The sequence below is a fragment of the Lissotriton vulgaris genome, unplaced genomic scaffold (assembly GCF_964263255.1).
Source record: "Lissotriton vulgaris unplaced genomic scaffold, aLisVul1.2 SCAFFOLD_1988, whole genome shotgun sequence".
NCBI classification, from domain to species: Eukaryota; Metazoa; Chordata; class Amphibia; order Caudata; family Salamandridae; genus Lissotriton; species Lissotriton vulgaris.
In genome coordinates, this window is record NW_028255791.1 from 296,512 (window position 1) to 311,726 (window position 15,215).

Consider the following 15,215-nt stretch of genomic DNA (forward strand, 5'->3'; position numbering starts at 1 on the left):
ACGCGCCTGCCTCACATGAACTGTGTCTAATCCGCCGCTTTGGCATACTTTTCGGACCGCTTACTAGAATCTCGCCGGAGCAACGCGCAAGCGCATTGGCTCAGCGAGACCTAAAAACGGGTTAAAACTGTCACCGGATCCTATTTGGTGTGCAGTGATTTACATTTTGGCTGATAGCTCATTGTGTGAATGTCACCTGCAGTGTTCTACTGAACACTTCCCTTCATCGTCTGTGCTCTGCTTTAGTTCTGAGACTGCGAATAATGCACCACCTCTCTTCACCCGTATGTTATAGCTGTAAACAAATTGAAACTGTTTATTTTTTTTAAGTGACTTGTGAGTCTGGAACAGTGCTGCTAAGGAACAATAACTATATAAGGTCTGCAAAAATCTAGATACTTGCGCATAATGTTTTTTTAAATGTAAAACTTTTTTGTTGGTTATTTGATAAGTAAATAGCCATAATGATGTTATGTTTGCTTTCATTAGGAAGCAGATTGGCCAGTGCCTTGAAAAGTGAAAATGCTGCAAAGAGGTACAGTGATAACATGTAAAACGAGATAATTAAATGTTTTTGTATTAATGTTGAAATTTCCTTTATCAGAATTGCTACTAGTCACCAGAAAGTTCGTCCCACAATAGTGAAGCTCAAGCTCTATGCTTGCACTCGGTGGTTTCACATGTTTCTTACCATCAAGGAACTAGATAGGTACAGAAAAGGTGAAATCATTGTTAAGAATATGAACCAAAACAAGAAACTCAGTGGAACAAAAAAAAAAAACAGAATTTGTATGATTGGCAAATGCACTCTAATGTAACATTTGTTATTTCACTTTATGTAAGTATTCCTAAATGACTTGTTCCGAAAAGACTCATTAAATGTCTTACTTTTTAGATCTTGGCTGTTGGCAGGTTTAGTTTATTTATTTACCAGACCTAATGTTTTAAATATAGAGAGAGTGGATTTGGGCCAGACTCTAACTTAATATTTGATGGGCTTGTTGTTTTTGTCTGTCCCCTCTTAGTTCTATGGGTTCCCCCCTATTCTTGGATTTCTTCCTCCCAATAGCATTTTGGTATCACGTTTTCTGATTGGTTTACTCCTTCCACTACTGATGCTGATTTCATGCAGGTTACTACTTACTTTTTTTTGCACTCCATGGGGCATGTGTTTTCTTGCTCTCTTGCCAGTGTTCTGCTCCCCCTTGACTCTTCCCCTATGACCCTCCTCGCTCTCCAGGTTGCTTCCCTTCCCCCAGATTCTCTGCTGCTTCCTCGGCACCTGCCCATCCTGCTCTTTTTTAAATGTGCCTCTCTGTTAAAATTATTATTAATGTATTTATTTTTATTCCTACTGTGCTATAGACTAGCCACCCGCGAGTGCTCCTGCGCGATGGGCAAAAAATAAACGGTTTGTATTCTATGAACAGCTGTGTGACTATCTTACAAAAAAGCATTGGCAAAGCCCATAGTTTTCACTACAGAGACCTATTAATTTGTCATTGCTTGCCTTATTTTTCATACGCCTTTTTTTTTTTTTGTAAAACCTTTATTTGTAGTCAAGGAAAGGGAACATAGGGATATAAAGAAAGCGACAGTTCCGCACAACTTCCCACATAGGGGGCAATAGAGAGACATGAATCGGGGCATTATAGGCAATAGCTCAGAGTTCTTTCAGTTCGTTGAAATAGTCCAAAAAAATAGCAGAAGTGTCATGGCACACTTAAAATAAAGCACAAGGCATCAGATAGAGCGGTGAAGAGCGCTCAGATTGGTAAAATGATGGTTGTAATGTCATCATCTGATGCGTTAAGCCTATGCCTGCCTCAGCCGTCAGATAGAACGTCGCCAGGGGACAAGATACAGGAAGAAAGGAAAGAGAAAAACAGAAGAGGAGAAACAAAAAAGAGGAACTCCCCACCCCCAACCCCCCGGTGGTGGTGACATCATACACACTAGCAGTCATTCAAGTATAGCAATCAGACTTGGAACAGATGAAGGGACCTAAACATGGCAGGACAAACCGCGGATGGTAGGCCCTTGGAGAGGAAGCGCAAGGGACCCCAGCGAAACATGAAAGTTTTGAAGCGACCTAGGTAAATATCCGTGGGAAATTGCCGGGGCCTTCGGCGTCTTCCAGGCTGCTGCCAAAGTGAGTTTTGCAGCCCCCAAGCACAACCGCAGAATCTGTTTGTCTGCTCGGGTTTGGTGTTCGAGCTCCGGGTCCCGAAGACCCAGCAACACATGAGCCATGGAGCCATCAACAGGGTATCCTAATATCTCTCGGATATGGGATAAAATCTCTTCACAGTATGGGCGGATGACTGGGCAGTCCACCAAATGTGATGGAAATCCCCAAGCAAGCCACAACCTCTCCAGCATCTGTCAGAGGAGGACGGGAAGATGCGATGTATCTTGGCGGGGTATAAATGCCAATCCATGAGGGTTTTAAGGTGGGCCTCTCTGAGTTCCACCGAGTGGTTATGCACGCCACCCGCATACACCACCAACTGATCCGGACTGCCAAGAAAGCCGCATTCAAAGACCGACTAGATAACAACGCCCACAACAGCAAGGAATTATTCAACATCGTCAAAGAATTTACCAACCCCTCCGCCAACTCCAACGACATCACCCCCTCTCAAGCCCTCTGCGACTCCCTAGCTTCCTTCTTCCACAACAAAATCGCAGACATCCACAACAGCTTCGACAACCAACCCGGAGACCAACCCTCCCAACACTCCGCCGTACCTTCACCCCCCTTGAACATCCTTAATGACTGGAACCCAATCTCCACGGAGGACACCATCCGCCTGATGAACTCCATCCACTCCGGATCCCCCACAGACCCATGCCCTCACCACATCTTCAACAAAGCAGATTCCATCATAGCACCACACCTCCGAGACGTCATCAACTGCTCCCTCAACTCCGCCACCTTCCCAGAAAGCTGGAAACACGCCGAACTCAGCGCCCTTCTGAAAAAACCCACAGCTGACCCCACCGAACTCAAAAACTACCGACCCATCTCGCTCCTACCATTCCCGGCCAAAGTCATCGAGAAAGCTGTCAACAACCAGCTCGCCGCCTTCCTCGAAACCAACAAATCCCTCGACCCTTCACAGTCCGGCTTCCGAGCCAAACACAGCACGGAGACCGCCCTCATCGCCGCAACAGACGACATTCGAACTCTACTGGACAATGGAGACACAGTCGCCCTCATCCTCCTCGACCTCTCCGCAGCCTTCGACACAGTCTGCCATAACACCCTTCTACAGCGCCTCAGAAACATCGGAATCCAAGGAAAAGCACTGGAATGGATCACTTCGTTCCTCACCGGAAGAACCCAGAGAGTCCGCCTCCCACCATTCAAGTCAGAGGCCACTGAAGTCATCTGCGGCGTACCACAAGGATCCTCACTCAGCCCCACCCTCTTCAACGTATACATGAGCCCCCTCGCGGCCATCGCACGCCAACACAACCTCAACATCATCTCCTACGCAGATGACACCCAACTGATCCTCTCACTCACCAAAGACCCTAATACCGCCAAAACCAACCTACATGAAGGAATGAAAGAAGTAGCCGAATGGATGAAGCATAGCCGTCTAAAACTTAACTCAGATAAAACAGAAGTCCTTATCTTAGGAACCTCCCCCTCCGCCTGGGATGACTCCTGGTGGCCAGAGGCTCTTGGAAAAGCACCCATCCCGACGGATCACGCACGGAACCTGGGCGTCATTTTAGACTCCTCACTCTCGATGTCCAGACAGGTCAGCGCCGTCTCATCATCTTGCTTCAACATTCTTCGCATGCTCAAAAAAACATTTCGCTGGATCCCCACCGAAACCAGAAAAACGGTCACCCATGCACTGGTTACAAGCCGCCTGGACTATGGAAACACCCTATACGCCGGCACAACCGCAAAACTCCAGAAAAAACTCCAACGCATCCAGAACGCATCAGCCAGACTCATACTTGACATCCCACGTAAAGACCACATCTCCAGTCACCTGAAAAAACTCCACTGGCTCCCCGTCAATAAGAGGATTACTTTCCGCCTCCTAACCCACGCACACAAATCACTTTACGAACTCGGACCCGATTGCCTCAACACTCGACTTTCCTTCTACACCCCCCCCGCCAGCTACGTTCCTCCAACCAAGCCCTTGCTACCGTACCTCGCATCAATAAAACCACCATGGGAGGTAGATCCTTCTCCTACCTGGCTGCTAAAACCTGGAACTCACTCCCCACTCACCTTCGTCTCACTCAGAACCATCTAGCATTCAGAAAGCAACTTAAAACTTGGATATTTGACAAGTAATCCCCCCACCCTTCCTCAAGCGCCTTGAGACCCTCTGGGTATGTAGCGCGCTATATAAATCCATTTGACTTGACTTGACTTGACAGCAATGTCCCGTCACAAGCGCGACCACTCCCCATCTGAGATGTCTCGTCCAAGGAGGTCCTCCCACGTGCCCATGTACCGGGGTCGAGGTGAAACTGCGGAGGTAAGTAGGAGGACATAGAGGAAGGAGATGACATCCTTCATAGAGGAGGTTCGCAACAGAAAAGCCTCAAAGATGGAGGGCGATCGAGTGGCCCCCGCACGGACCGCTGAGGATGTGGCCCAAGAAAGTAGTTGAATATGGCGGAATCGCTCGGATTCCGGCACTCCATAGTCCCTCATACAGTTGGCAACAGTAAGTGGGGCTTGGCCATGGAACAGGTGCGTGAGGGGGCGGCATCCCCCCTCTCTCCAAGCATCGAATGGCCCTTCCTGAAGAGCCGGCGGGAAAGCCGGGTTAAAGTGTAGTGGTGTGAAGGGGGAAGGGAACGTAGTCCAGCGATCATCCCCAGTCACCGTGTCCCAGACCTTAAGAGTAGTGCCAGTGGGGGTACTTATGTATGTGTTCTTGGGTCTGTCCTTTTTGTGTTTCCATGCCAGATCCCAAATCGATCTTCCCGCCACACTTCTGTCCATGTGCAGCCAGTGTTTCTCCGAGAGTTGTTCAAGTCAAGTCAAGTCATAAAATTTGTATAGCGCACTACATACCCAGAGGGTTTCAAGGCGCTTAGGAAGGGGAGGAGGATTATTTGTCAAATATCCACGTTTTAAGCTGCTTTCTGAACGCTAGGTGGCTCTGGGTGAGGCGAAGGTAAGCGGGGAGTGAGTTCCATGTTTTAGCAGCCAGGTATGAAAAGGATCTGCCTCCCATGGTGGTCTTGTTGATGCGAGGTACAGTGGCTTGGCTTGGCTGGAAGAGTGTAGTTGGCGGGGGGGGGGTGTAGAAGGACAGTCGAGAGTTGAGGCAATCTGGTCCGATGTCGTAGAGTGATTTGTGTGCGTGGGTAAGCAGTCGGAAAGTGATCCTCTTATTGACGGGTAGCCAGTGGAGGTCTTTAAGGTGACCGGAGATGTGTTCGTTGCGTGGGATGTCTAATATGAGCCTGGCTGAGGCGTTTTGGATTCGTTGGAGTTTCTTCTGGAGTTTAGCGGTGGTACCTGCGTAGAGGGTGTTTCCGTAGTCCAGTCGGCTCGTGACCAGAGCGTGGGTGACTGTTTTCCTTGTTTCGGAGGGGATCCAGCGAAATGTTTTTCTGAGCATGCGAAGAATGTTGAAGCAGGAAGAGGATACGGCGTTGACTTGTCTGTTCATTGAGAGTGAAGAGTCCAGGATGACGCCAAGGTTCCGTGCGTGGTCTGTCGGAATGGGTGCTTTTCCGAGGGCTTCCGGCCACCAGGAGTCGTCCCAAGCAGAGGGGGATGTGCCTAGGATGAGGACTTCTGTTTTATCTGAGTTCAGTTTCAGACGGCTTTGTTTCATCCATTCAGCGACTTCTTTCATTCCTTCGTGTAGGTTAGTTTTGGCGGTGCTAGGGTCCTTGGTGAGAGAAAGGATCAGTTGAGTGTCGTCCGCGTAAGAGATGATGTTGAGGTTGTGTTGGCGGGCGATGGCCGCGAGGGGGCTCATGTATACGTTGAAGAGGGTGGGGCTGAGTGATGATCCTTGAGGCACGCCGCAGATGACTTCAGAGGCCTCGGACTTGAATGGAGGAAGGCGGACTCTCTGGGTTCTTCCGGTGAGGAACGAGGTGATCCATTCAAGTGCTTTTCCTTGGATTCCGATGTTATTGAGGCGTTGTAGAAGGGTGCTGTGGCAGACTGTGTCGAATGCTGCAGAGAGGTCGAGGAGGATGAGGGCGACTGTGTCTCCATTGTCCAGTAGAGTTCGAATGTCGTCTGTTGCTGCGATGAGGGCGGTTTCAGTGCTGTGTTTAGCTCGGAAGCCAGATTGTGAGGGGTCGAGTGATTTGTTGGCTTCGAGGAAGGCGGCGAGCTGGTTGTTGACGGCTTTCTCGATGACTTTGGCCGGAAATGGGAGAAGCGAGATGGGGCGGTAATTTTTGAGTTCGGTGGGGTCCGCTGTGGGTTTTTTCAGAAGGGCGGTGAGTTCAGCGTGTTTCCAGTCTTCTGGGAAGGTCGCGGATATCAAGGAGCAGTTGATGACGTCTCGGAGGTGCGGTGCTATGACGGAGTCTGCTTTGTTGAAGAAGTGGTGAGGGCATGGGTCTGTGGGGGATCCAGAGTGGATGGAATTCATCAGGCGGATGGTTTCCTCAGTGGAGATTGGGTTCCAGGCGTTAAGGGTGTTTACGGGGGGAAGATGGTCAACAGATGGTGGGGTGGGTTGGTTTCCGGGTTGGTTGTCAAAGCTGTTGTGGATGTCTGCAATCTTGTTGTGGAAGAAGGAGGCTAGGGAGTCGCAGAGGGTTTGAGAGGGGGTGATGTCGTTGGAGTTGGCCGAGGGGTTGGAAAATTCCTTGACGATGTTGAAAAGTTCCTTGCTGTTGTGGGCGTTGTTGTCAAGTCGATCCTTGAATGCTGTTTTCTTGGCTTTTCGGATCAGTTGGTGGTGAGTGCGGGTGGCGCTTTTGAAGGCGTCCTTGGTGCTGGTGGATGGGTCTTTTTTCCAGGCTTTTTCAAGGGAGCGGCAGAGTTTCTTGGATTTCTTAAGATCATCGTTGAACCATGAGGCCTTCTTGCTGCCAGGTTTGCTTTGACGTTTTTTTAGTGGTGCTAAGGTGTCAGCGGTGTTGGATAGCCATAGGGTGAGGTTGGCTGCGGCTTCGTTGGCGTTAGAAGAGAGGGCTGGGGAGTTTCGAAGGAGCGATGCGGAGATTTGGTCCGTGGTGATTTTCTTCCAGTTTCTTTGCAGGGTAGGTTGGGGGTGGTTGATGGGTTTCGGCTTGTTGTAGGTGAAGTGAACGCAGCTGTGGTCGGTCCATAGGAGGTCCGTAGTGTGGCTGAAGGAGACATGATTGCTGGAAGTGAAGATGGGGTCGAGTGTGTGACCTGCGATGTGGGTTGGGGAAGTGACTAGTTGTTTAAGTCCAAGGTTGGCGAGGTTGTCCACGAGGGTGGCGGTGTTGTGGTCGTTTATCTTTTCAAGGTGAAAGTTGAAGTCTCCTAGAAGAATATAGTCTTTGGAGGGGAGCGCGTGTGGAGAGATGAAGTCCGTGATGTCTTCACTGAATTTTGCGCGGGGTCCTGGTGGTCTGTAGAGGAGAGTGCCTCTGAGAGTGGTTTTGGGGTCGATGTGGATCTGGAAGTGAAGGTGTTCGGAGTTGGCGAGGTTGGTGTCAGAGCTGGTTGAGATGCGGATAGATTTCTTATGGAAGATAGCGATTCCTCCTCCTGTGTGGCTGGTACGGTCTTTGTGAGTGATCTTATAGTCTTCAGGGATGGCAATGGTGATGTCTGGTGCGGAGGAAGCGTTCATCCATGTTTCCGTTAGGAAGGCGACGTCTGGAGAGAAGGTGTCTAGAAGGTTCCATAGGTCAATGGCGTGTCTGTGCACCGAGCGGGTGTTGAGAAGGATGCATTGTAGGTGGTTGGGGTCGGGAATCTGTGGTGTGGTCGTAGCGGAGATGTTGTCGGTGCCGCTGAATTTGCAGGAGTAGCAGGAGAAAGGTCCATGGGGCGGCTTGGACGCAGTTGGGGGCGCGACCGGGGTTAAGGGCTAGGAGGGAGGCGGCATCATAGGTAACGCGGGGGGGCTGAGCTGCGCGAGGGGCAGGGGGTCTGGCGCTGGGCGCGGTCCAGGCGCGGACGGGCGTAGACGGGCTTACCTTTGGCGCACCTTCGGCGAGGCCGAAGCGCGTGGACGCTGCGCGCCAGGAACCGCAGTTGTGCGGCTTAGTAGTATAAATGCATGTCAGGAAGACCCACTCCTCCCTCCCTCCGCGGCCGGCGGAGTGTGGAGAAGGAAAATCGCGCTCTGCCCCCCTGCCAGACGAATCGTAGCATCTGGGTCTTGGGACGCCGGAAAAAGGCAGTCTCCAGCGGAATGGGGAGGGCCTGGAAGAGATATAAAAATTTAGGGAGAATGACCATTCTGCCCAGCCATGATATGTATTTCGGCTTCCACCGCTCCAGGTCAGCCCGGGTTTGTGCCAACAACTGGGGAAAGTTCGCCGAGTACAACTGTCCAATCGAGGGAGTCAGTTGAACTCCCAAGTACAGGATGGAGTGGGGGGCCCAAGATAGGGGCGTGAGTGGCCGCAATCTGTCTACTTCTACCGATGGGAGGGTAAGATTAAGGACGAAGGACTTATCGTACTTAACTTTGAAGCCCGCTACTTCTTCAAAGCGAAGAAGAACCCGTTGGACATGCGGAAGAGAGTGGGCTGGATCCTTGATAGAGAGGAGGACGTCATCGGCAAAAAGAGTGATCTTATATTGCTCTCCCAAGAATGGGAGTCCACGTATCTCCTCATGCTCATGCACCGCAAGGGCCAGAGGCTCGATGCTCAGAGCGAAAAGCAGAGGGGAAAGGGGACACCCCTGCCTGGTGCCACGCGAATGAGAGAAGAGCGCAGAAAGATGGCCATTTACTGCTACTCGTGAGCGGGTAGTGCTGTAATTCGCTCTCACCATCGAAAGGAATTTCGTGGAGAAGCCGAAAGCGGCCAGAGTGCGAAACAGGAATCCCCAGTCCACCCGATCGAAGGCTTTCTCTGCGTCCAGGCCTACCAGAACCGCCGGGATCTTGAACCTATTGGCCTTCTCAATCAGATGGATGACTCTCCTCGTATTATCGTGGCTTTGACGACCCTTATTGAAGCCGGATTGATCCGGATGAATGAGTGCCGGCATCAGGTCCTGGAGCCTCCCTGCAATGATAGAGGAATACAGCTTGGCGTCGATATTGAGAAGGGCTATCGGTCGGTATGAGGAGCATTTGGACGGGTCTTTCCCCGGTTTGGGGATGATCGAAATGACAGCTTCGGCCATGGAGCCCGATGTCTCCCCAGTTTCCGCCATGAAATTAAAAAGCGAAACCAGAAAATCGCTCACTTCTGACGCAAAGGTCTGATAGAATAAAGCAGTATAACCATCCGGCCCAGGTGCCTTATGGGGCTTCAGATGTTTAATCTCAAACATGACCTCCTCTCTAGTAAAAGGGGCCTCGAGTAGTCCGTTCCATTCCCTGGAAACCTGAGGAAGCGGAAGGCCGCTCAGATAGGCCCGTTGGTCATCAGGGTCAGAGGCGTCCCCCTTATAGAGCGCTGCATAAAACTGCCCGAACAGATTTGCCTTGTCCTCATCTCGATGGTGTAAGATCCCAGCAGCATCCAGAACACCACCTATATTTTCTTTTTCCCGCTTATCTCAAAGCTGGCGAGCTAGGTGTCTCCCCACTTTGTTCCCCTGGGCATAGGAGAGGCGCCGGAGTTTAAGTAGAGTGAGCTCAGCTCTGTTGTTGTAGTGAGCTCGGAGTTTCCCCCGCGTCGCCGTCAGTGGGCGAAGGGTCAACCTGGAGGAGTTCTGTTTATGCTCTTGTTCGAGGACATCGAGTTCCTTCTCCAACTCCTCACACTCCTAACGTCTCAACTTATTAAGGTTGGCATTGAGGCCTAAGCAAGTGCCCCTTAATGACGCCTTAAAGGCGTCCCATGTGGTAAAGGTTGAGGTATCGGCCACAGGGTTAAGATCGAAAAATTCACGTATGGCCTTACGCAATGTCTTACAGGAAGTCTCATCTCGAATAAGCGAGGCTGGGAAGTACCATTTGCGTTGCCCATCCCCCCTCACCGACCAGCGCAAACAAAGGACATGTAAGCTGTGGTCAGAGACCGAGAGTGGGAGCATTCTGGCGTCTTAAAGGTCCCCTCTAAGAGATTGGCTCAAAAAATGTGGTCCAGGCGGGAATATGTATGGTGGACGTGAGAAAAGAAGGTGTAGTCCCGAGTCTGGTGGAGAGACCGCCATCCGTCTACCAGCCCCAAATCTCCTATCAGGCGCTGCGTTTCAGCTGAGAACACCCGAGTATCCGAACGCTGGCTACGAGAGCTATCCATTTCCCTATGCCATACCAAATTAAAGTCCCCCATCAAAAACAAGGCGCCGTCCACAAAGTCATCCACCCGTCTCAGCAGGTCTTGGAGAAAGCCATTCTGGCCCACATTCGGAGCATACACCACCACAAAGGTGCACATGGTATCATACAACAACCCCTTGACCATCAGCCAACGACCCTCCTTATCGCTGCACACCCCCATAGGTTGAAAGTGAAGAGCAGGAGGAGGAGCTACGCGGGCATCCAAGATGGTCGCGTGAGCAGAGGGCTCCCGAGACCCGAGCCGCCCTCATCTATCTATCCTTCCGATATCCTGATTATTTTGATGGGCTCTTGAAGTTCTACTTCTGCTGATTCTGCTGCACCTTTCAGGGCTGAGATTGGACTTCGAGAACCATTTCTACGTCGTCATACATTTTCTGGCCTAACCCCGGACGGGACCGGGGTCTCTGCTGCTCTGGCTGGCCGAGACGTAACTCAACAACAACGGTCGCCGGACACCTGCTCCACCGGTTCCACTGTCACTTTCACTTTCGGTTTTCCTTCTACCTCCGAGCTGACTGCCTAAGACGTACTCCTCATTCCTGACCGCGGTAGCCTGACCCGCTGTGCTTTCTGACCATAACCCTGGTCTCGCAGACTACAACTCTTGGCAGAAGTGCTGCTTTGGCTACCCGCTGCCATTTACACCAGGTCCAGGAAGACCCTTCGGGGCGCTGATTCCAATATGGCGACTAAACTCGATACTGAGAAGCGCAAAACAAAGGTGCCGACTCGTGGGGGCTCGGTCCAGTCCAACGTTATGGACCGCTACACACAACCGAAAGGCTCCCCCAGTGCTGCTGGCCGTAGTCTTGAGGACCCGAGGACGGACCTGGCGGCGACGTCGGAGGTATCCCTCCAAGATCTCATGGCCGCCATCGCTGGGATCAAGACGGACATGGGACAACAGTACGAGGCCATTGTATCGAAGATTGACACGGTGGCGGTTGATGTCACCCTCATTAGAGCGGACTTGGCTAAGACCAATGAGAGGGTCAAAGCCTTGGACCTTAAGGCCTCCAGTCTTGTTACCGACATGGCGGACGCGCAATCGGAGATCGGCAACCTGCGGTCATCGCATGATCTAATGGCCAGACGTCTGGAGGAGTACGACAATAGGGCCCGACGGAACAACATTCGCTTGGTTGGGGTACCTGAGGACAGTGGTGCTACTTCTGTGGATCTATTGGTCGAGACTTAATTGTGACCCGCAGGCCTCAGTAAGTTCTTTGCGGTTGAGCGTGCGTACCGCTTCCCGGGTGGACAGACCAAGCCGGGGGCTCCCCCGAGGCCTATTATTGCTAGGCTATTCCACTTTCGGGATAGGGACGCTATCCTTCAGGCCTTTCGTAGGCATGGCCCACTGAAATTCGAGAACAGCTCCATTTCTATTTACCCTGATTTTACTCCTCAAGTGCAGCGGCAACGGACGGGATTCCAGGGAGTGAAACGTCGATTGCGGGACTTGGAACTTAAGTACGCGATGCTGTTTCCAGCTCACCTTCGCATAGAGTACCAAGAACGTACTTTCTTTTTTGACCGACCGGACAGTGTTGGCGACTGGTTAGACTCATTGTCCAAGGAGGACGCCGGGAGTGGAGGCCCCGGAGGAGCGGACGGAGGTGCATCGGCACAGGAGTGACATTTTGGTTCCGGAGGTCCGGTTCTGGGTCGCATTTATCGACAGAGTATTGTTTATATTTTCTTACTGTTAGGCCCGGGGTTGGGGCGGGGTGGGACTGTCTCTCCCTTCCTCCTCAGGGGTTCTTTGTGTAGAGTTTTATGAAGGGGAGACAGGCACACTGCAGTTTGGGGTGGCTTCTTAGTCAGCAGGGGTGCAGGGTGAGGGGTGTTGTAACGGGTTGTTAGTTGGGGGTGGAGGGTGGGGTTGTTTTTGTTTTTTGTTTTTGTGTATGGTTTCTCACGTGGTACCATCTCATTTACCTTTCTCCTTCTGTTCTGGGGTTTCGAGAGAGGGTGGTTCGGGGGCTCCTCTGGGACGGGGTGGGGGGGTGATTTGAAATTGCTGTCTTGGAACGTTAATGGTCTGGGTGACAGATCTAGCGTGGTATTGTGCTTCAATTTGTTAGACGTCATTCCCCTGATATAGTTCTGCTACAGGAGACCCATTTGATAGGGAACGCTTGTAAGGCCCTTGATCGACGAGGCTACCGACTAGTGGCGCATGCTGGCTTTACATCCGGCTCCCGGGGGGTTGGCATAATGGTTAAGTCCTCTCTGCCCATTGAAATTGATGAGGTCGCCCTTGACGATCGGGGCCGTTATGCTGCTGTCTCGGGGCGGTGGGAGGAGAAACGGATTATAATTGTCACTGTTTATGTTCCCCCGGGACTCCAGGCCACCACTTATGCCGATCTTGGTGAGACTCTCCTAGGGCTCCCGGATGGTATCCTTATAATGGGTGGAGATTTCAATTCGGTGGTTTCGGGTGAGTGTGACCGGCTGCCCCCCAGGGTTTTGCCGTCGTCCCAGTTGTGGCTGACTGAGTTGCTTGAGACTTTTGGGTTAGTGGATGTCTGGCGGATGTTGAACCCCACGCAAACTCAATACACTTTCCACTCTGGCGCACACGGCAGCCTCTCGAGGATTGATTACTTTCTGATGTTAACTGCCCATACCTCCTTGGTGCGTGAGGTTCGTCATCTTCCTAGGGGTATCTCTGACCATTCCCCCCTGATGCTTGATGTTTCGGTGGGAGGCTTTTGTAGGGGTAGGGTCCCCCCCTTCATCCATGGCACTTTAGGAATCCTCAGCTCCGTTTGGAACTTGTCAAGGCTATTGACTGTTATTTTGATGAGAATGAGGGATCCGTCTCTTCCCCTATTTCCTTGTGGGAGGCCTTCAAAACCGTCATACGGGGTTCTGCACTGTCCTTTATTGCCGCTGACAAGAAGGCCAAGAGGGAAAACTTGTTAGCCCTTGAGGCCGAAATTACCTCGCTTGAAAGTGAATTGGGTGGTGATGATACCCCTGCAATTTTGCACTCCTTAGCGCTGAAACAGGCTGATTATAGGACCCTGGTGACCGATGCTGCTAAGGTAATGCGCACAAATCAACTGGGCAGGCTCTATGATGTGGGTGATAAGGCTAGTAAGCTGTTGGCATGGTTGGATAAATCTGAGAGAATGAATCGTGTGGTGCCCGCGATAACCCGTGAGGCTGGGGAATGCGTGTCTGATCCGGGGGAGATTTTCGAATGCTTTGTGGACCATTTCCAAACAGTATATCGATCAGTGAGTGATAGAGACGAAGCTGACTCCCGCTTACTTCTGCGCGTTATTGCGCTGCCCTGTGTGTCGGAGGAGGATAGGTCCGCTCTGGACGCGCCCATTACGGTGGATGAGGTTGCAACCGCTATATGATCCTTGCGTTTGGGTAAGGCTATGGGGCCTAATGGCCTACCCATCGAGCTATATAAGCTCCGGCCTGACAAGATGGCGACCCATCTGCGCAATATGTTCGTTGATGCCTTTGAGGCTGGCCTCCTTCCCCTTGATCAGCGCTTGGCCACTATAGTTGTCATTTACAAGGACGGTAAGGGAGGAGGATAGGTCCGCTCTGGACGCGCCCATTACGGTGGATGAGGTTGCAACCGCTATACGATCCTTGCGTTCAGGTAAGGCTATGGGGCCTAATGGCCTACCCATCGAGCTATATAAGCTCCGGCCTGACAAGATGGCGACCCATCTGCGCAATATGTTCGTTGATGCCTTTGAGGCTGGCCTCCTTCCCCTTGATCAGCGCTTGGCCACTATAGTTGTCATTTACAAGGACGGTAAGCCTCGTGATCGTTGCACTTCTTATCGCCCTATTTCGTTGCTCAACATCGAGCCTAAGATCCTGGCTAAAGTCCTTGCTAATCGCTTACTAACAGTTATTTGCGACTTGATCCATCTGGATCAGTCCGGTTTCATTCCTCATCGGAATACGGCGCTCAATCTCCGTAGACTTCACGGCGTTCTCGCGAGAGCTGGGACCCTTACTGAACCCGCCATCTTGGCCTCACTTGATGCCACGATGGCCTTCGACACCATTGAGTGGCCGTATTTGTGGGCGGCCCTCTTGAAGTTTGGTTTTGGCCCTAACTTTATCGCGTGGGTACAGCTTCTGTATGAACGGCCGTTGGCCCAGGTAGTAAACGGCAGAGTCTCTGGATCGTTCACGTTGGGGCGCGGCACCCGACAGGGTTGCCCGCTCTCTCCTCTCCTCTTTGCTTTGGCATTGGAACCATTGGCGGCGTGGCTTCGATGGGAGCCTTCGATTAAGGGGATCCGGTGGGCCCCGGACCTTGAGGATCGCGTCTCTCTCTACGCAGACGATATTCTTCTTTACATTACTTCCCCTCAAAAGTCCCTCAACATGCTCTTTGATGTCCTTACCTCATTTGGGAAGAACTCGGGGCTCATTATCAACTGGACTAAATCGTGTGTGTACGCTATAGCGGGGGAGCTGCCTCCGCTACCCCGTAGATTTCCGATCCAAGTGGCAGAGACTGGGTTCAAGTATTTGGGAATTTTCATCTCCCTGGATCCCTCTGTGCGATATGACCGTAATCTCTATGTTCCTCTCCGGCACCTTAAACGGGACGTTCAACGGTGGCGTGGCCTGCCTTTGTCCCCATTGGGACGTGCGGCCCTTTTCAAAATGATGTCCCTTCCTAGATTTCTGTACGCCTTGCAGAATTTCTTTGATCCTGTTCCCTCTCGCTACTTTCGCGAGGTTGAGGGACTTAAGAGACAGTTGATTTGCGACGGGCGTGCTCGTATCTCCTTATCTAAACTCACG

At 51.6% G+C, this 15,215-nt stretch overlaps 1 protein-coding gene across 1 annotated transcript in view; it reads left to right on the top strand.

Annotated features, from left to right (window-relative positions):
* LOC147658895 (putative RNA polymerase II subunit B1 CTD phosphatase RPAP2) overlaps window positions 1-15,215 on the top strand; it is a 189,979-nt gene that overhangs the window by 42,192 nt on the left and 132,572 nt on the right. The window contains exon 2 of the mRNA XM_086952049.1: window positions 490-535. Within this exon, the coding sequence (XP_086808175.1) occupies window positions 490-535 (46 nt within the window). The remainder of the gene's footprint in view (window positions 1-489; window positions 536-15,215) is intronic.